Genomic DNA, 22,788 nt, shown 5'->3' with positions numbered 1-22,788 from the left:
TTCAGGCTCAGATGTGAGGTTGGGAGTAAAAATGGAGTGATTGAACTACTTCAAGTTAGCAACTATGAAGAATTTGAAGGTATCAGCAATCATCTTGAATGTTCTAATAAAAACTGAATATTGGAGGGCACATTTGTCGAAAGCATTGTCTGAAGGCAGCCCATTATATGCACTAGGTGTTGTCTGTATTGATTTTGTTCATTTACAGTGAACCAAAAGAACACAGCAGTGTACATTGCGCTGTCGGTAACTATTAGGAAGTGATACACAGTTTTATAATATGGTAATAGTATTGGTAGTGTTGTAGCGATGTGCTACACACAGCGCTGAAATAACGACACGCAGTCGGTAAGTCGTTTCGAGACTAGTTTATTTAAACTTCGCGGCGCTGGCATTTAAATCCCTAGCGCCCGCCCTCTCCGGGCTGAAATGACGTCAGAGATGCATTACCAAAGTCTCCCCCCGCGTGCTGTCTATTTGTGAGCCGGTTCGCCTGCGCAGAAAGTGGGTCGCCACAGTGTTCTAATTTGTTCTGAATTTCATTTAAATACATAATTTGTTACTCAGTTAAATGGTAGTTTTTTTCTTTGTGTACCTTTTGTAACTTTTTCTATGAAACTTTGGCTAATTAAAGCAGCTTCTTAATTTTGGTCAAGATACACTGGTCCTAATGTGACCCAATTAACTGGAATCCACATTATTGTAATTTATGATTTTTGTTTTTGCACTGTACTGCTGCCACAAAACAACAGATTTCACAACATGTCAGTGATAAACCTGATTCTGATTCTGGAGTATGGTGCATTAGTTTATCTGTTAATCATAAAGATCCATAACTCACAGGTCTTGGAGATGCAGGTGGTTATGCTCATTCTTGGCACTTAGCTTCAGAAGATAGTTCTGCTGTTTGGTAATGTCTGTATGCAAGATCACAGGTGTGCTTTGCTCAGTGTTTAGAGGAATGTGGTAGTTTTGTAGGTAATATTCCCAAAAGTTATGATCAGAAGTTTGAGTACAATTTCCACCATTGCAGATAGAATATATAAATTTATTTAATTTTCTGTGTCCATCTTGTGGGATTGAATACATTGCTAGCAAAGTTCAAAGTATATATATGTTATACAACCTTGAGATTCATCTCCTTACAGTCAGCCACAAAGCCAGAAACCCAAAAGAATCCATTACAAAAAAGACTAACACCCAATATGCAGAGAGGGGGAAAAATAAATCATGCAAACAATAAAGCTAAGCAAATCGCATTTAGAATGAAGGTGAGTCCGCAGACATGGAGCAGGCCCTCAGCCAGAGTTCAGCTCATAGCGGAGTAAACATCAGGGAGCCTGTGGCCAGTGTATACACTCCCTAATTATCTTGAACTAGAGAAGGTTGTCCATATTCCTGTTGGAGAAATTAGCTTGCTTGTTTGTACCTTATCCACTCCAAATATTCACTCTTCCATCACTGATATAACCTGTACCACAGGAGACTACAGTACAGCAGCTTTCCAATGTGCTTTATTCTTTATAACGTTAGGAATGCCAATGGCAATAGATACATAGGAACTCCTCCATGTGGAAGTTAGTTACTCTTTCAAAGTGGGGTCAAAATTCACTGGTGGAACACTTTTCCCAAAAGGATTGTGCAGCACATTGATGCCACTAGTGACTCTTGTGAGGAGTTGCACATTTTACCTCAGTGTGCTGTCATCTGTTCTGTATGAGCAGTATGCAAGACGAGCTTTACACAGTACCTCGGCATGTGGGACAGTAATAAACCAATTTCAATTACAACTCACCTTGTGACTGCGTGTGTTTCCTTCAATGGCCCAAAGGTATATAGGTTGGTAGGTTAATCGGCATTAGTACGTAGATGAGTGAAGTTTATGGGATTGTGGAGTCAATGGTATTACCGTAGTATTTGTGTAACTTCATAGCCAACACAGCCTTGCTGGACCAAAGAGCCTGTCTTTGCTCTATATGATTTTTGACTGCATGGTTGACTTGGCTGACTTCAGTCCTCATTCCATTGAGAGTAAGTGTTTTGTTCTTGCTTTGTCTTGCTAAACTATATTTTGCCTGTTGGAGAGGGACAGGTGAAGCAAGCATCTCCCAATTTGTGTATTCCAAGGAATAACCCGCTTTGTAAATGCTGTTTGGTAAATTTGTTGTTGGGTCCCTTTTGTGTTTTTTTTCTTTTTCGTGAATGTGGACATTACTGACAAAGCTTGTATTTGTTATCTATTTCTATTTGTAGTTGAGGAGGTGAGTCACCATCTCAAACTGCTGCAGGCCTGGTGAAGATGCATTACTGTTGATAGCGGTTCCCAAGGTGTAGACCCAGTTATGAAGGAGTGACTGTATATTTCCAAGTCAGTATAGTATATGATTGGCAGAATGTGCATGTGCTGGTGTTCTGATATATCTTCTGTCTTTGCCATCCTTGGTGAAAGAGGTCATGGTGTAGAGAGACCTTGTTGGAGCAGATAGTGTGTGTTTTGTACATGGTCTATGCTATGGCTTCATCCATCACCAAAGCACAGTCAAACGGACTACTTTACACTGGATCGTGTTCAACTAGGATGAATATACATAGATATATTTACTATGATGATGAATAACATTCAAATGTATCGAACTGATTAGGGATGCCATTTACAAACATAATTAGCTCAGGAACAGGCCCTTCAGCCCACAATTTTGTGCCAATAAATAGTAAATCAAAAACCCACCAAAACTAATTGAGTACAAATTTGCAAGGCAGAGTGGGTGTGTGGAACTGAGTCTGCAGCACAGGTTGAATCCAAAAAAATCGATTGCAGCATTTTTCCAGGTTTAAAATAGGGTACAAGTACACTAAGTCACCCTTGTGTTTGTTTTTCTGCCTTTTCACATTGAGGGTTTGATACCCATTCAGGCACAATCACCTTGTGCTTCAAGCTCCACTTGCTACCATCTTCAATACACTAACAGCATTTCTTCATTTCTTGAATTGACTGATTTCTTACATCCCTCATGTATATGAGGAGTAAAAGTCTTTACGTTATGTCTCTGTCTGAATGTGCAATTTGTAATAAATTGTATCTAAGAACAGGACAGTCAATATAACAGAAGTATAATTGTTTTAGTGTGAATTAATCAGTCTGATGGCCTGGTGGAAGAAGCCGTCCCAGAGCCTGTTAGTCCTGGCTTTAATGCTGCGGGAACAGCCTCTCAGAGCATTTGCTTATTATTGAGGAGAGTATGACACAACTCAGACATGTTACCTCGGTCTTTTTATGTACAGGGACAATGGTGGATGTTTTGAAGCAGGAGGGCACTCTACACTGGGAGAGGGAGCGATTAAAAATGTCTATAAACACACCTGCCAGTTGTGCCGTGCACACTGTGAGTACCCACCCTGTGATGTCATCCCGTCCCGCAGCCTTGCGACTGTCCGTTGGAAACACCTCAGGACTTCAGGCTCAGAGATGATCAAAGTGCAGGTTGCTTCGTGGGCTCGGTTTTGGCGACATCGGACCGAGCATAAGTAAAGATTTAGCTCCTCTGGGAGAGAGGCAACGATGTTGGCAGCACCGCTGCGCTTAGCTTTGAAGTCTGTGATGGTGTACAGACCTTGCCATAAGCTGCGTGTGTTGTTGGTGGAGAGTTGTATCTGGATCTTGTCCCTGTATGTCGTTTTGCTGCCTGATGACTTTGCACAGATCGTGCCTGCATTTTTTGAGTTCCTGCTCATTACTGGCAATGTAAACTCTGTCTTGCACAGTAAGTGCTGCTCAAATGGAACTGCCGGTCCAGGGTTTCTGGTTTGGATAGACTGTCACCAATCTTTGGAGTCAGCATCTTCCAGATGAAGCTCTTGACCCCATCCATAAACTCAGAGACATCCTCAACACGAAAGACATTCCAGTTGACGTCATCAAAATAGTCCTGTAGCTTGGAGACTGATTGTTCAGACCAGCAGTGGGCGGTTTTAACTATGGCCACCTCTTATTTCAGCTTCTGCCTGTACATTGGCAGAAACAAGATGGAGGAGTGATCTGAATTTCGAAAGGCCAGGTGGAGGAGTGCTTTGTAAACGTTGCAGAAGGGAGAGTATTGAGTATGCTATCTCCCCTTGTGCTCACCTGGATGTGTTCATGAAACTTCGGAGAGACCTTAGATGGTGACACTCCAGTGAAGTCTTCGGCAACGATGAAGGCAGCGCCTGGGTGTGCAATCTCCAGGGTGCTGATGGTCTCATATAGTTCCTTAAGAGCCAGGTCAGTATCAGCCTGCAGTGGAGTATACACAGCTGTGATACTAACAGCCGTGAGCTCCCTGGGCCGGCAGAAAGGTCGACACAGCAGCACAAGGTACTCCAGATCCAGGGGACAAAAAGATTTGAGGTCATGCATATTTTGCGGGTCGCACCAAGCATTATTGACCATGAAGCATACCCCACCTCCTTTACTCTTCCCAGAGGGTTTGATGGCATGACCCGGTAACTCCTCCGTCAGTCAGGTCTCCATGAAGCACAAAACATTGTATTCCTTTGTTTATCGCTGGAAGGAGATTCTGGCTCTCAGTTTGCACAGCTTATTGTCCAGGGACTGAACGGTAGGCAGGTGTATGCTAGGGAATGGCAGCCGGTTAGCACACCGTCACAACTTCACCAGGACACCAGCCCTTCTCCTTCGCCTCTGCTGCTGCTTCTGAGGTAGCGACTGTGTAGTAAATGAGCCTCCCATGGACCGTGTAAGCAGGGGTTCCCAATGTAGAAAAGGCAGCACATTGTGGGTAAATGCTGTCTTCCTGATGTTTAGAAAAGGAAGATAATCATATCTGATGTGACTATCAGCTTCTTGAACAAGAAATGTGAAGGAAATTGCAGAAATTAGCAGTACACTGTAAAGTTGGTACAGAGCTCGCAACACGGCCGCCGTACACGACGCCATCTTGGAGTACAAGGATTATTAAAGCTCACCAGTTTTAAGATTATGTTTGGATCAGCTAATGTTCCTTCCCAGCTTTAGGATGCTTGACTATATGGTGCAATATATCTGAGCAGGGTTGTGAATGGTGTGTGTGTGTGTGTGTGTGTGTGTGTGTGTGTGTGTGTGTGTGTGTGTGTGTGTGTGTGTGTGTGTGTGTGTGTGTGTGTGTGTGTGTGTGTGTGTGTGTGTGTGTGTGTGTGTGTGTGTGTGTGTGTGTGTGTGTGTGTGTGTGTGTGTGTGTGTGTGTGTGTGTGTGTGTGTGTGTGTGTGTTTGTAATTAACTGTGCACAAAGGATATAAAACACTGTCTAGAGGAGGGTTTTGACTTGAGTATGGTCACCATACAATGCAAGTTAGAAAATGAGTTTGGTTTTAAACTGCAAATGTTGAAATATGGAAGTAGTGTATCTACAAAATTGAAAGGAGAAAATAGAAGTGAAACTAAAACACCTAATATTTGAGTAAAAGGAAGATGAGCATTAATTATAAAGCAAGTAGATATAGTAGCCTTCAGTACAAAGCATTTGCCTATTCACTAACATCTAGGACTTCATTTACAACTGGCCAGCGTAAAACTTGAAAAACAATTGAGCGTTTCAAGGTAGGTGGAAATGTTTATGTACCACTGCAGGAGTAGTTCTCTATTTTCCATTTTTTTCAGGATTTGGTATTTAGAGAAATTTAAGAAGTAAAGATTGAGTTTGGAAACTTTTCTTTCCTTTGTAACCCGAAGAAGGGCAAACAGAAATGTGTGTATGGTATATGGCACAACAATCTGCCATATCAGTTAGTGCAGGTTACCAAATAAAGGATACAGACCATGATGAAATAGTTTGGGAGATCAAGATCTTTATCATGCACGGTGTTAGTTTGGCAGTCATATTAAATCCCACCTTCTTGGTTCATTGGACCCTTTGCAGTTTGCTTTTCGCTCAAATCAGTCCACTGATGATGCCGCAGTCTCTTCTGTCCCACTTGGAAAAAAGTGTGCCACATACCAGGATGCTGTTTATTGACTTCAGCTCAGCATTTAATTTGATAATCCCTCAGAAACTGGTTGGTAAACTGTCCTTATTGGGTTTCAATAACTCTTCCTCTAACTGGGTCCTGGACTCCTGGACAGAAAGGCCACAGTCTGTTAGCAGAAGCATCTCTAGCTCCATCACTGAGCACCAGCACTTCCCAGGGCTTCATGCTGACCCATGTCTGCACTGCTTGGTCTAGGTCAAACTGAATCATTGAGTTTGCGGATGACATAACAATGGTTGGTCTCATCAACAATGAAGACAAAATGGCATATGGAGAGGAGGTAGAGTGGTAGAATGGAGCAAGCACAACAACTTGAGTTTCAACATGGATACTGACCAAGTAGATGATTGTGGACTTTAGGAAGGTACAGACAGATCATTCTTCACTGTACATGTATGGCTGCTCTGTGGAGAGAGCTAGGAACACCAAGTTTCTGGGAGTGCACATAATGAATGTAACCTCACCGTATCCTTCAACAGCATCACCTCTTTGGTCAAAAAAAGCACTGAAGCGTCTCCACTTCCTGAGTAGATGGAGGTGAGTGCGGCTGTTTTCCACCCCCCACCACTTCCCTTCCTGTTTTAACCAGTTTTTACAGGAGCTCCATCCAGAGTGTCCTGATCAGCTGCATCACTGCCTAGTACGGGAAGTGCAAAACACCTGACTGCACATCCCTACAAAGGATTGTGAGTATTGCCGAGAGAAGCATTGGGGTCTCTCTTCCACCCATCAAAGTAGGGCCCTTGGCATTGTCAATGATCACTCCCATTCAGCTGATGATCTCTTTGACTCTCTACCATCAGGCAAGGGTTACCATACATAGCATTAGACCAAGAACTGATAGGATGGGAAATAGCTCCTTCCCCCCCTGGCTTTAAGACTACTGAACTCCCTGCCACCATTCAGGTCTCATCACATTTCAAGTGCCAGTAGTGTTATACTGTTTACTTTTTTAACTTGTATCTTACATGCACCTTATTATTTGTTTGTGGTGATGTTACTTTGTGTTATGCATCTGTGACTGTGTTGTGCAGAATACTGTGCAAAAGTCTTGGGCACCCTAGAATTTTTATATGGTTTCAGATAGTACGACTTCTACAGAGCCCTAATCTCAACAACATCGTGGCTGTCTGGAATTACCTGGAGAGACAGAAGCAAGTGGGACAGCCAAAGTTTGCAGAAGAACTATGGCAAGTTTTCCAAGATGCTTGGAACAGCCTACCAGCCGATTCTCTTATAAGACTGCTTGACATTGTGCTTAAGGGAATTGATGCAAATACTGATTAATTTTTTTTACTGTTTACTGCCTCTTTATAGTAATTTTTTTGATATTCAGAAACATATCACTTGATTATTTTTGAAAGCATTTTTGTTTTACAGAGTGCATAAGAGTTTGACACAGTACTGTACGTGTTTACAGTTGAATGGCAATGAACTTGTGTGATGGGATAGAACTGTACTTGAGTCTGTGGTACATGTTCTCAAGCTTTTGTATCTTCTGCCCAACAGGAGGGTGTAGGAGAGAGAATGACTGGGGTGGGAGGGATCATTGATTATTTGGCTGCGTACACGTTCCGGAGGTAGTGGGAAATGTAGACAAGAGCCATTGTAGTGAACTCTTTCTCTTTGTCATTGACTGGGCAGTGTGCTTTCTTGACCATAGTGTAGACGTGACTGGACCCGGACAGAAAGCCCAAGCTCCTTCCTGTACTCTGTCTTGTTATTAAAATCAGACCCATTATGGTGGTGACACCTGCAAACTTGTAAATGGAATTAGAGCAGAATTTGGCCACACAGTTGTGAGGACGCAGCCTTGTGGAGAACTAGTGTTGAGGATTGCAGTGGAGGTGTTATATCCTTACTGATTGCATTCCATTGGTCAGGAAGTCAAGTATCTGGTTACAGAGGGAGGTGCCAAGTTCAAGTCTAGTAGTGTGGAGGTGAGTTTGTTTGGAATGGTAGTATTGAACACGGATCGATAGTCAATAACTAGTCTTAAATGAGTGTCTTAGTTATCCAGATGGTCCAAGGGATGTGTGTAGGGTTAGAATAAAATGAGTGTACTTAGTGTCTGCTTTCATTGTTGTCCTAATTTGATGAATTTGAATCTTGGGGAAATAGGTTTGATGGATTTCTAAATGCTCAAAGTGTCATTCTTGTATTTTTGTAAGGCATTCAATGTGTACTGTTAGCTCTGTTTCCAGCAATGATGTGTGATGGATTTTCTGGCCTATGTGGTGCTCCTAGTAACATCTGGAGCAGGGGTTCCCAACCCTTTTTTATGCCTTGGACCCCCCCCCCCCCCTTTTTCCTCCAGCTTCTAATCTTTTTCTCCCCTTATCAGTCATTCTATCTTTCAGATATTCTTTAAAACCTGCTTGTCCAATATCTGTGTGGCTCGGGTTAAAGTTTTGTGAATTCTACTGAGCAATGTTTTACACATTATATTTTCATCCTGCTCTATTCAAAATGCTTTTGTTTAAAAAAATTTCCCCTCTTTTCAACTTGGGTGGGGGGAGGGAAATCCTGTTCTTTTTCTTTGGGTATTTCTACATCTTAGCTAATGGAGGTGAAATTTGCAGACACCTGACAGTGCAATTATATTGAGATGTTTATAAACCGTAGACTTCAGCTTACTGCAAATAGTATCTCAACATTTGTATTTCAGGTGTACTGTTAGCTTTGTTTCCAGCATTGTTTTTTGTCTGTTTAAGCAGGTTTATTAATCTCCCTTTCTTTCTTCTAGGGAGTAGCAGCATTTCTACACAGAATGATTCAGTTTTAAAACTCGTAACAAAGCCCCTGCCTTCAGGCTCTCTGAAAATTTGCCGTAAAGAGGCAGTGCAGCGACACCATTCCTTCCCTGCTTGTACAGATAAGAAAAGCTCGATGAGTGCCTTGAAAGCCAGGTTTCCAACCAGCCTGCCCATCTCGTGCTCAAAGGAGAAAGGAGCGCATAATTCAGTAGATGAGGGCATTCAGAGAAAGAAGTCACAGCACCTGGATGCACCTTTCCCTAAGAAAATCTGTGAAAGCAGGATAACTGGTGTGACTGAAAATAATTGCACTGGAGTTTTGAAAGATCACAATAATGGTGTATTGGAAAATGAGAATACAGTCCTAGAGGCTGATGAATTTCCAGAAACTGACTGTTTGCCTTTAGATTCGTTGCTGGATGAGAAGCTGTCCAGTCACCTCTCTCCAAATTCATACACAAGGCTGCCTGCAGAGGATAAAGTCCTAGACAGCGCAATTTCTTCTAAAGAAAATAGATCTGGATTCTTGGGTAGACACCCTTTGGTTCCATTAGATAGCAAAAGGACGCAAAGACTTGAATCTAGTTCTTTAGCTGTTTTGCCTTTGGATGAGGACTCTAGGTCTTCATTACATTCTCAAGAGAAGAGACAGTCGGAACCATACAGTTCTCTCCCGTTGTCAGACAGTACTAAAGCCTCTGAGAAGAAACAGCGAAACAGTTACAGTGGTATGGACAGTGACGATGAACTCAGCTGCAATTTAGATAGCGATGAAGAAGATGAAACTTTATTGGCTTTGGATGATCTCCTGAGTTTACAGAACAAACCGATATCTGCCACACCGGAAAAATCTGACATTTCCTTGAAGTCATCGGCCCCAACCACGCCAGTAGCTTGGACAACAGTAAGTTTGCAAATATTTAATGGCTTTAGATTTGTGTACTCCAGTTTTCTTTTTTTTAAAACATTGAGCTTTTACCAACTACGTTCAGTGTAACTTCAAAAAAAAAGTTTATAGGCATTCACACAGTATATGGTCATAGAGTTGTAGAAGATACAGCACAGAAATAGACCCTTCTGTCCAAAATGTCTATGCCATCGAAGTCCCTTCCTGAGTTAGTCCCATTTTTCTTGCATTTGGCTCCCATCCTTCTAAATGTTTCTTATCCATGTAGATACCCACATCTTTTAAACATTATACTGTAATTGTGTCCATCTCTTAAATTAGCCTGAAGTTTATAATAATTTATGCTAATACTGGTAAAGGAAAGAATTATCAATCATACAAGTGCTGCAGTTGGATGAGAACTGAGCCGCAAGGAGAGGGTGTATGGGTCTGAGTTGTAAGGAGAATTTGTATAGGCTAGGAATTTATTTGCTGGAAGGTAAGAGATCAAGGGGTGATCTGCTAGAGGTATACATAAGGGCCATGGACAGGATGAAAGTACATAGAAATTTTCACTGGGAGGGTTTACTGGGCATAGGGTCAAGATCAGAGGCAAGCAATTTAAAAAGAGAGATCTGAGAAGACCGCTTCATGCAAATAGGGGTGCATGTTTAGAATGAGCTGCCAGAAATAGTGGTTGAAATGGGCACATTAGCAGCATTTAAAAGCCATATTGATAAGTAGGAGAAGTTTAGATGGTTATGAACCAAAAGTGGGCCCATGGGGCTTGCTCAGTCCGGCACATGGTTGGCATGGATGAGCTTGGACGAAGAACCTGTTTCCATGAAGTATGACTCTAAGGGGTAGAAGTGTAGTTGAGGATCTATTGGGCCCTGAAATACAAGTTTAATAATTTATTATTATTCAACTTTATGAAGATCTACTGTGTGCAGCTCTCCTGCTAGGAAGAGAACCTGACTTCTGTCTATGACTTTATAGATTAGTGAAAAAATTGGGCTTCAATTAGGTTTGGAGAAAAATGCACGTACCTGTATTTTACCTCGAGCAGACTATTGAAGAAGTTGCTACGTATATCAATAGACAGCCAATTGAGAAACCCAGTCATATATGGTTACGCATATGGGCCTACAACTGCTCAGCTAGTTTAGGCAACCTGAGTGTGGAATTTGGGAGATGTTTCAGAAGCCAATTTATACACTTCAAGACCAATCAACCAAGAATTTAATATCATCCTTTTTTCCTGTTGGGATGCATCTTAAAGTCAAAGGAACTGTTTGGCAAGAACCGAAGGGTTGAAGCAGAGATTCGAACACGAATGGCAGATAAAGCCATTCAGCTAAACTGCAGGATCTGACTAAAATATATTCTATTTGTTCAGTGATGGCCACGCTACCATTGCGCTTATTAATTACAGAACTGATTTGAAGACCTGTGGTGGCCAATGCTGAAGTCAGATGATCTAGAGTAAACTGTTGAAAATGATGTTGGAAGTGTGTTCAGTAAAATGGTCACTAGATAGAGGAACTTCTTGGTTCGTAAGCACAAACTGAGGGATGGGAATTGGCTTACTTTAAAAGAGAAAGGAGAAGCGTGGTGCATGAATCTGTGGATTCAGATACTGTAGGTGAGCTAGTGTGACAGTTCATAGAGCATTACAGCACAAAACTAGCCCTTTGGTCCATCTAGTATATGCTAAGCTGCTATTCTGCCCAGTCCCATTAACCTGCAGTTGTATCAAGACCCACAGTGCCCTTCTTAACCATGTACTTAGACAAACAATCAAACCCACAGCCACCAATTCTGCTGGTAGCTCGTTGCACATTCCCACCACTACCTGAGTGAAGAAGATTCCTTCAGGTTTCCCTTAAATATTTCTCCTTTCACTCTTGACCCATGATGTCTAATTGTAGTCCCACTCAACCTCGGTGGACAAGCCTACTTGCATTTACACTGTCCATACCCCTCATAATTTGTATCTTCTCTCGTTCCCCTAAGCATCAGGAATAAAACACTAACCTATTCAACCTTTCCCTGTACCTTAGGGCTTCAAGTTAGTTCAGTTGATCATTTGATCTGATGATGGAGAGGGGCAGTGGTGATTCCTGGTGATGGGCAGAAACCCACTCTTTGCAGTTTAATATGATCAATGATCATTTGAATTAGGTGCACAGCCTAATCTAACCAATGAAGGGAGAATTGGGGAACAAGTAATTACTGATTCGCTGTAGTGGAAAATTAACGATTGAATATTTGAATTTATTTATATTTATATTTGAATTGCTCTGCCATTATTCCGAGTCTCCATGTTCTGTGACTGCAATAGCACTGTAAGGAGAACGTAAGATTAATTCACAAGCCAATCAGATGTTCTCTGCTACTAGACTTGTGGCTTAGTCTATTTTACCAGTGTGTAAAACTTTCAATTAATCTGTTTTTCTCCAAAAGTCCTTTACAAGTGTGCCTTTTGAATTACAGTTAAAAAATAGCAGACAGACAAATTATTCAAATGGTTTTGATCGTCTCCTTAAAGAAAAGCAGCAGTCAGAGAGGTGAGTTATTTTTATCTTTCTACTCTGGCTCCAATGGGAAGCAAGTTCAGAAATCAGAGAACTTGGGGGCTAACTTGCAGATTGAGTTCATAATGAGGAACTGAAATGCATGTTAGCATTCATTTCAAGGGGACTAGAATATAAAAGCAAAGCTGTAATGCTGAGACTTTATAAGGCATTGGTCAGACCACATTTGTAGCATTATTAGTAGTTTTGATCTCCATATCTAAGAATGGATGTGCTGAGTTGAAGGTCCAGAGGAGGTTAGAAACATAGAAAACATAGAGCACAATACATGCCCTTTGGCCCACAAAGCTGTGCCAAACATGTCCCTACACAAGGTTCACGAGAATGATTCTGGCAATGAAAGGGTTAATGTATGAGGAATGTTTGGTTCTGGCCCTGTACTCACTAGAGTTTAGTAGAATGTGGCGGGGGTGGGGGGGGGGGGGGGGGGGAGATCTCATTGAAACCTTCCGAATATTGAAAGGCTTAGATGGAGTGGATGTGGAAAGGATGTTTCTATTAGTGGGAGGGTGGTCTAGTACAGGGTGCACAATTAAAGGACATCCCTTTAGAACAAAGTTATGAGGAATTTCTTTAGCCAGAAGGTGGTGGATCTATGGGATTCATCTCCACAGACAGCCTGGGAGGCCACATCATTGGGTTAATATATTCTTGAATAGTAAGAGCATCAGTGGTGAAAGTAGGAGAATGGGGGTGAGATGGAAAATAAATCAGCCGTGGTTGAATAGTGCAGCAGGCTTGATGAGCTGAATGGCATAATTCTGCTCCTATGTCTATGGTCTTACAATTGTACTCTTGGAGCTATTTCATTGTTTTTTTGGGGATAAAGTTAAAAGCCTTTTCATAAACATTATTTTGATCTTACCTCTATAACTCAGTCATTCTCTGAAATCTGTATTTAATATTTTAAAGATTTTATTCTAATGTAAATACCGCCTGTGTGTCAGTAATATCACTGAAGTGTCAGCCAGCAGTGAATTGTGCTGTAGAATGTCCTGTTCAGTTGATAAATGGAGAGGCAGAAGCTCCACAGCAATTAGGGCCCAGTGGCATCAAAAATATTGGGGTAGATATCTATGTGTTAAAGTTGGAAGGAGCATAGGCAAGTACCTTGTGAATCTCTAACACTGGTACTAACAAAGGAAAACTGATCAGGCTAGCTAATGATTGCCTTTTGTACAAATTATATTACTAACGTGCCAGAATCTTAAACTTTGTCACATGTACATTGAAACATACAGAAAAATGCGTTATTTAGTATCAACACCTACACGGTCTGACTATGTGCTGAGGGGAGGGTGCAGCCTGCAGGTATTGCCATGCTTCTGGCATCAACATATCATGCCCACAACTTGTTAATTCTTATCCGCCCACCTTTGGAATGTGAGTGAAAACTGGAGCACCCACATGATGACGGGGAGACAGTGATGGGAGTTGAACCTTGATTGCTGGCTCTGTAAAGTACTGCCCTAACCACTATGCTGCCATGTCACATTGTGTCTTGCTTATGCTCTTGCATTGTACCCTTGGATTTGGTTAATTTTGCTGATACGCAGTTTAAAGTTGCATCACAAGCACCACTTGGGGAAAAGCTGCCTTTTAATAGAATGCTGACCACTTTGTACCATCCTTAGACTGGGTGAAACACTAAAGGACCTTAAAAATATGCAGGATCAACTCAGTGAAGCGCATGACATTAGTTGTCTAACTGAGGAAGATGATGAACATGGCATGGATGAAGGCATGGATCAAATTACTGTGGAACACAGGTTAGTGACACCCAACATTTGAAGCACCAGTGATAAATACTATAGATGATAGTTCAGAATTTGTGGAATCATTTAAACTTTGTCACAAGAAGTGTCATTGTTGCCTATATTCACGCTGGGCTGGACAAAAGATTTGTACTTTGGTTAATCGCATTTTCTAGCTCTTGTAAGTTTCTGGCTCTTTATATGCTTTTCCTTCCACTTTTCTTTCAGGAAGTGAATTAGACTGCTCCCATTGAGGAAAAATTGTGTGGAGATCAGAACTGTAGTCCGTATTATCACTTCAATTCATTAAAGGGTTGAGCAACATGCACACAATGCTGGAGGAACTCAGCAGGTCAGGCAGCAGCTATGGAGGGAAATGAACAGTCAACGTTTCAGGCTGACATTCCATCAGGACTGAAAAGCAAAGGGGTAGAAGCCAGAATAAAAAGTGGGGTAAGAGGATAGCATACAAGCTGAGAAGTAGTGGGTGAGCCCAGTTGAGGGAAGTGGTAGGTAGATCTGGGAGGGGAATGAAAGTGATTGATATCTAGAAGCTAGGAGGTGATAGGTTAAAAAGACCTGAAGAAGGAGAAATCTGATAGGAGAGGACATTAAACCCTGAAATATAGGGAAAAGGATCAGAGAACCAGAGGGAGGTGATGGGCAGGTCATGAGGACAGCGGAGGGGAAAAGAACTGGTGGGAAGGCCATCAGAATGAGGAAAAAACAATTTTGTTGGGGGGGTAGAACAGGGGACTGGGTACTGGAAGTTAGAGAACTTAATGTTTTTTAATCAAAATATACTTTATTCAAAAATAAATTTATGTACAATAAACCATTCAATGACTCATGCTGCAAACTAACAAGACAGAATATGAAGTGTTGTTCTTCCCACCCTGTGTGGCAGTAGAAGAGGCTGTGGATGCACATGTTCCAATTTCCCTTGGGATCAATAAAGTATGTCTGTCTGTCTGTCGGTGTGGGAATGGGAGGTGGAATTGAAATTGGTGGCTGCCAGGATATCTTAGTACTTGAGTTCTTCATACAAAGATTGTTTTTCTGTATCTTCAATGAATTCCCACCAATCATTAGTGTCTTAATTGGATTTCAAATGTAGATGCTGCTTTGTTTTGTATGGTTGCTTGAGATTTGCATGTTCAATGAAGTCATTGAACACAGAACAACCGGAGTTTGCACTTGCAAATGTTATTGAGAAGTCTTTGTTACCGTACGGCATTCTTCCACAACAAAGTGCAGCAACCAAAGCTGTGGTTTTGCTCAGCACTTCGACTGTGGATCTCTGACCCTATTGCTACCAGTTGATGTTACTTCATTTTATGTTGTGCAAATATTTTAAAATGGCTGTTGACTGCAGAATTGCCTTTTTCTTAGTAAAACATTAACCAGCAAATTGAGGCATGATCTAAGTAATGGCTATTTCAGTTACATGGAGAGTAATATATTAAATCTGTGAAAATATATTTCTTATGTGTAAAATTGGTTTCTCTCCGTATTTAATACTTGCTTTTTGGGTAAACTTGATGTCCATATTCATCTAAAAAGCTTAATTTTATGTTCATTATTGATTGCCTTGTTTAACTGTGATAACCCACTATCAGATTGTTTGAAAATCCTGATGGTTTGATAAGCTGGTTCATTGGGGCCCTGATGCCCACACTTGTAAGCTCTCTGTGTTTGCTGCAGAGCTTGTTATCCTGTCGCGTGACAGTTAGAAGTGAATTAAAAGTGAATATTAAATAGAATAAAATTCAGTAGTTTAGAAACTCAGTTGTCAACAAAGTCCTGAACCTGCTAGATAAACTGCATTTTGTTGTATACAGTTCACATTTTGCTCATCTCCCTGAACTCTTTTTGTAATTCATAATGTAAAAGAACTGTTGTATTTCAGAAAATAAGTAAATGTATGAAGGGGCAAGTCTATAAAATGAAAGCTTACGAAGGAAAGGGCAGAACCAACAAGTTGGTTAATGCACATAATCTTCTTTGATCTCCTTGTCTGCAAATTGAAGCAGCACTCCTCCCTCCAAACCAGAGGAGAGAAATGCACGTGCACTTCTTTTAGCAATGATTCAGGACTAAAGTTAATGTTTTTAAAACAGTTTTTTCTTTAGAAGTGTTTATAAAATTGTGTGTGCTAATCAATTATCTTCCTTCACTTTGTGTGCAGGGAGTTCTTATGCAAATTCTCTGTAAAATCTGATGGAATACCAGACTTGCATCCTGGAGAAAAGATTTTCAATGTATTGGAGGCTGGAAAACATTTTAACCAGCTCAATCTCAAATTGACTCAGAGTGAACTAACACCTCAAAACCTAGTGGAGAAAACTCTCATTAGGTAAGGAAGCAGTATAGTACATTTTCTCAACAATCGAGTGAAACATATTCCTTTTAATGAATGTCTGATGAGTACTGTCTTGGAACTGGATTGACACTTCAAAGTATGTGCCTATACGCAAGTGAATGTAAATGTCAGTTTGCTATTTTACACAACAAAAATATTTACTTTCTTGTAGGGCATTCAGTGGCCACATTCTTAGGTACAGGAGTGGAACTTGGTGAGGTCTTCCGCTGCTATAGCTCATTCACTTCAAGGTTCGATGTGTTGTGTGTTCAGAGATGCTTTTCTGCACTCCACAGTTGTTGTAATGTGTGGTTTTTTGAGTAACTGGCTGCTTCCTGTCTGCTTGAACCTTTTGACCTTTCTCATTGACAAGGCATCTTTGCTCACAAAGCTGCCACTTACTAGATGTTTTTTTTACACTATTCTCTCTAAACTCTATTGTGCATGGAAATTGAGAGTTTTTGAGAAATCACCCCATCTGGGATTCAATGGTCAAAGTCACTTAGATCATATTTCTTCCCCTTTCTGATATTTGCACTGAACAATGGTAATGATTTTGTCATGAGGAAACCAACTAAATGGCAGGGGTGTTCAAAGATATTTTCAATCTCTCATTGCTCATCAAGTTCTTACCTGCTTCAAAAGGTCAACAATCATACCAGTGCACAAGGAGAGTGGGGTGAATGGCTTTAACAACTATCGTCCAGAAGCACTCTCCTCTACTGTGATGAAGTGCTTTGAGAGACTGATTATGGCTAGAATTAACTTCAACCTAAGCAAGGACCTGGACCCACTGCAATTTGCCTATTGCCACAGTAGATTTACGGCTGATGCGACCTCATTGCTTCTCATGCCCCTGTGGATCACCTGGACAATACTAACACTTGCTATTCATTGACACAATCAGCATTTAACACAATCATTCCTACAATTCTGATCAAAAATCTCCAAAACCTGGGCCTCTGTACCTCACTCTGCACTGGATCCTCTACTTCCTAACTGAAAGACCACAGTCTGTGTGGATCAGAAATAACATCTCCCCCTCGCAGATGATCAACTCTGGCGCACCTCAGGGATGCATGCTTAGCCACTGCTCTACCCTCTCTTCACCCATGATTGTATGGCTAGGCACAGCTCAAATGCCATCTATAAATTTGCTGACAATACAACTATCAGCAGAACTTCAGATGGCGACAAGAAGGCACACAGGAGTGAGATAGATCAGCTGGTTGAGTAGTCTTGCAGCAACAGCCTTGCATTCAATGTCAGTAAAACCAAAGGATTGATTGTGGACACACACCAGTCCTCATCAAGGGATCAGTAGTAGAAAGTTAAAAGAAATTTCAAGTTCCTGGGTATCAACATTTCTGAGGATCCCTCCAAGGCCCAGCATATCAGTGCAGTTCCAAAGAAGACAAGACAGCAGCTATATTTCATTAGGAGTTTGAGGAGATTTGGTATGTCACCAAAGACTCTTGCAGATTTCTAGGGATATACTGTGGAGAGCATTCTAATTGGTTGCATCACTGTTTGCTATGGGGTGGGGTGGTGGAGGGGAAGCTACTGCACGGTCAAAATAAGCTGCAGAAAGTTGTGAACTCAGTCAGCTCCATCATGGGCACTAACCTCCCCAAAATCCAGGATATCCTCAAGGAGCGATGCCTGAAAGTCATTAAGGACCCCCATCATCCAGGAAATGCCCTCTTCTCATTACTGCCATTAGGGAGGAGGTACAGAGGCCTGAAGACAACGATTCAGGAATAGCTTCTTCCCCTCTAAATGGACATTGAGCCTATGAACACTATCTGACTACTTTTTTTTCCTTTAATTTATTTACACTTTTTAAATATATATATTTACTATTTTTATTATTATATTGTACTATATTATTGTATTATATTATTATTATAGTGTACTGCTGCAGCACAACAGATTTCATGACATATACCAGTGATATTAAATCTGATTCTGATGCTACTAGCTGGTGTAGTGTTATCTAATGTGTTTGTGTTTTTTGCCTTTCAGTTCTGGAACAAGTCAGCAGATATTTTTATTCACTAATGGGATTGTAAGCCAAACCTATTATGCATCACCATGTCCAGAGCCAGTTTACAAGTTCTTATTTAAGGTATAGAGCACTTTATTTTTATATAGAATTGACACTGATATTAGCATTAGTCAGAATTGACCATGGGGTATTGACCTTGTTGTTTCCTGTGCTGACATACAAATGTGTACAGTTTTCACTTTTGTTCTTTTTTGTTTTTGAAATGCTTCTGTGCTGGGTAGGAAAACTGCAAACTTCCATCTTGTAGCAAGTTCTGATTCACTGGCATTAGCTGTTGTGTAGTCATGCTATTAACAGTATAAAACTTAAGTTTTGTTACACTGGCATTTCATTTCTTTTAAGTACTTAATATATGGTACATTACATTAAACATACATAACACAACTAAAATTTCATTTAGGTGGTGTATGAGTGTGGAAGATGAACAGCAAAAATGATGGTTTTTGTTGTATAGAACTTTAAAATTGTGGTTTAATTGTAGGTTGATCTTGGAGTAGGTTGAAAGGTCATGAGCCAAAGGACCTGAATCATGCTGTACTGCTCTATGTATCCTCTTGTGTCAGCATTCTGGGGCAGTGGGAATTTGGTCAACCTGATGCACAAGTTGGTGCCCTATTTTTGTATCTGTTTCTGTGACTAGATATCAATTTTTGTCACATTCTGCATTTTGAAACCCCACCTGGGTGTGCTACATTTTAAGTTGATATTTCAACCGAAGTGACTCTTTGGGCACTTGAGATTTTCAACAAAGGTCTTCAAACAAAATGAAAATGATACGTGAAGGTATCAAATTCCAAAGACCTGTTAGTAGGTTAATTGGTCACATGGGCATTATTTAGCAGTGAGGGCTCATTATGCTGTAATGTAAATTACCAGGAGTTGATGCAAAACTTGGCACTCTGTATATTTTTTAATAAATGTTTCCATTTTGCCTTGCAGATGATGAGCGTTCATTCTGATTACATTGTTTCTTTGCATATTTTCAAATCACTTTGGGACATCTGGACTAATGCTGCCAATAGACTAGGTTAGTGCACAATTACTGACTGAAAACTCCTATAAGTTGGTGTTCTTGTTTATTGTCTGTGGGTATGGGGGAAAATTAAGCCTGAGAATTAAGGGTTAATAAAATCATGAGAATAGCAGGGTAAGAAGCAGATGGGGGTCTGTCTCCTTGCACTAATTAGCACTAAATCCTGTTAGAAATAAAGAACTAGTAACGCACAGATGTAATAAGTCCTGCTGATGATGAAGAACTGGTTACACATGGATGTTATATGTAAGGAGAAACCATTAGCCTTCAAGGCTACATGGCTATAATCAATGGGGAGAAACCATTGGCCTTCAAGGCTACATGATTAATGGCTGGTTTCTTATAATTAATGGGGTGGACCCTTTGGTCTTCAAGGTTACAGGACTAATGGCTTGGTTTCTTCTAAACAATGGAGAATTTATTGTGTATGTGGGGACCCCATGTCTAATTTTGTGTAAGGTATGGAAGCATCCGGAACCTTTTCGATAAGGTTTAAGCAGGAACCTGTGAAAACTGCTGAACTGCGTGTATTTTAAGGTATAAAAGACCATGATGCTTGTGCTCACTTTGGCAAAGTGGTAGTTGGCTCTCTGTGATCGTGTAATGAAGTAGTTAAGCTGAATACTGGGGTCTTTGTATTTGTTTAAGTCTAATTGGCGATTGTAAACTTCTCTGACAGTAGGGGAGTAAACAGATAGTGCAAAGGTGGCTCATGGCAGAAGGAAAGCTGCAGTTTCCACTCGCTGAGCTTCGCAGGAAAAGCACACCTCAATCGGTGTTTGTTTCTCAGAAGTTCCATTGAAATAGAAATATCTGGCCATAAGACATAGGAACAGAATTGAGCCTGTCCAGTGTACTCTGCCATCCATCATGGCTGATTTATTATCTCTCTCAACCCCATTCTCCTGCCTTCTCCTCATATCCTTTGACACTCTGACTAATCAAGAACCTATCGACTTCCATTTTAAATATACCCAATGACTTGGCTTCCATAACCATCTGTGGCAATGAATTCTACAGGTTTGCCATCCTGTAGCTAAAGCGATGCCTATTCATCTGAGTTCTAAAGGGATATCCTTTTATTCTGAGGGTTATGCCCTCTGGTCCTAGATTCCCCAATTATAGGAAACATTCTCTTCACATCCACTCTATTCAGGCCTTCCAGTATTTGATAGGTTTCAATGGGGTCCTCCTTCGTTCTTCTAAACTCCAGTGAGTACAGTACAGGCCCACAGCCATCAAATGTAAATCCTTGTGTTCCTGGCATCATTCTTTGAAACTTCCACTGGATTCTCTCCAATGCCAGCACGTTCTTTCGTAGATAAGGGGACCAAAAATGCACACAATACTCTTAACTGTGGTTTGATGAATGCCTTGTAAAACCTCAGCATCTTTCAATAATTTTACTGATAATCCCTTTTAGTCCCCTTTCCTTTTCTGGTATTTCAGATGATTGCAAGAGATGGAATTTATTTCACCATTGGTCTAAAAGAAAATACATGCTGTTTGGGACTTAGCAGTCACAGTGACTTGCAGGAGATTGCCCACAGTGATAGCTGTGGATTAGACTTCCTCTTTAATTACTGTTGTAGAACATCTGCATGTAGCAACAGTAATTTCATTGAAGTGGCCGAGCTATCACATTGGAAAATTTCTCACCGATAATAGATCTAGCGGAGGAGGCAGATATTCGATGGCAGTTTATAAGTTTCTATGATGAACTGCCTTTGTGCATAACAGCAACTGTTGTCATTGGAACTGTAAAGTGGGCACCGAGGAACAGGGCTTCCCAACCTGAGGTTCACCGACTTCTCTGTTAATGGTGGGGCTCCATGGCATAAAAAAGGTTGGGAATGCCTGCTGAGAACATAAAAGATGAAATAGAAAAAATGTGTTCATTCTTATGGCAGAGTTAAGAACAGACAGTATAAGAATTGAAGTTCCATTCAGGAAATACATGACATGGTATACTGATGAATTATACTTCGCATATTGGCTGTCATGCTCCAGAAGGTTGAAAATTAATCCATTTTGAATTTCACAGCTAAGGTTATTAAGAGTCAGTTGAGCATGAAATAACCTCCTTTTCCTCCTGAAACCTCTGTCCTAGTCCATCAACTTCTCCTGTCTATTTTAGAAGCAATTTTGCAAAATGATTGAAGATTATTCTTATAGCCAAAATGTTGTTTTGATCTGTGGCCAAAACTGTTTTCTCTTTCACTTGATGCAGAATGCTAAAAACCACAATCCATGATTGTTTCAGTAAAATCTATGTACCGGTTATATTTCTGTGGCTCAAAAATGGCAAGGCAGAAATAAATTTTAACCGTACTTTCCTAATTTTTGCTAGTTAACGGTGGCTCCAGTGAGTTTAAGATTTGGACTCCAAGTCTCAAAGACGTAGTGGCTGTATTTCTCAATCTAGGAGCAGAGTTTGACACATTGTTTCCCTTGAGGAACCTTCAGCCAGACTTCACTGAAGCTGACATACTGTAAGTTAACATGTATTATTTTACTCATGGGCATAATAAGCAAATTATTGTTGTGAAAGCTCTTATTAGAAGTTATTTTGTCTCAGAATAAACTTTGATCACTGCACCATAGTTGTGTATTTAACCCTTCCAATGCATTGGTAGGTATGGGTATATGTCAATTATAAATCTATAGAAGCAATTTGATTTTCATTTCTGTTGGGGCTTGAAGTTTATCCTCAAACTCCAAAGGAAAACAAAAATGGCAAGATGAAGAATGATAACAGATCACTTGTTTTGCTCTCTACTATCCTAACAGATTCCATAATGAAGTTAATTAACCAAACAATAAATGTGCAATAGACCTAGATATGAGGAAAAGAGTGAGAGATTTTGGAACGGTGGATGCACAGTTCGCTGTTTTTTCTCAGAAGCTTGCCAATGAATGTGATTTGTATCAAATAGTTAAAAATGGTGGTTCTGAGTGCTGCTTCTCTTTCCGTTGATGAATTTCAGGATGGCTAATTTGTAAGTCTCTTTGACAGTGCATGCCATCTCTGGGTTATGCACTTGAATGAGTTCCCATAATTCAAAAGCCTGATGTATGCAAACAACATAGTTAGCTTTCCTTCTCTCTCCACCTTTAGTAATTATGCTTTCTTATCAGTCTTTTGTGTTTTTGATGCCATTCATTACAATACTATAGAGATATGACTACAATAGATTTTATATAACTTCTGACTTATAGACAATAGACAATAGGTGCAGAAGTAGACCATTCGGCCCTTCGAGCCTGCACTGCCATTCTGAGATCATGGCTGATCATCTACTATCAATACCCAGTTCCTGCCTTGTCCCCA

At 40.6% G+C, this 22,788-nt stretch overlaps 1 protein-coding gene across 7 annotated transcripts in view; it reads left to right on the top strand.

Moving 5' to 3' along the window:
* Positions 1–22,788, top strand: part of slf2 (SMC5-SMC6 complex localization factor 2) — an 84,794-nt gene that overhangs the window by 33,345 nt on the left and 28,661 nt on the right. For all 7 annotated transcript variants that reach the window (XM_073026898.1, XM_073026899.1, XM_073026904.1 and 4 more), the window contains exons 5-11: positions 8,748–9,661; positions 12,140–12,213; positions 13,875–14,009; positions 16,183–16,350; positions 18,382–18,484; positions 19,364–19,451; positions 21,808–21,949. In XM_073026898.1, the coding sequence (XP_072882999.1) occupies positions 8,748–9,661; positions 12,140–12,213; positions 13,875–14,009; positions 16,183–16,350; positions 18,382–18,484; positions 19,364–19,451; positions 21,808–21,949 (1,624 nt within the window). The remainder of the gene's footprint in view (positions 1–8,747; positions 9,662–12,139; positions 12,214–13,874; positions 14,010–16,182; positions 16,351–18,381; positions 18,485–19,363; positions 19,452–21,807; positions 21,950–22,788) is intronic.

Source organism: Hemitrygon akajei, chromosome 23, assembly GCF_048418815.1.
Source record: "Hemitrygon akajei chromosome 23, sHemAka1.3, whole genome shotgun sequence".
Classification (NCBI taxonomy): Eukaryota; Metazoa; Chordata; class Chondrichthyes; order Myliobatiformes; family Dasyatidae; genus Hemitrygon; species Hemitrygon akajei.
The sequence above is the reverse complement of the archived record's forward strand: the minus strand, read 5'-3'. Positions and strand labels throughout refer to the sequence as shown.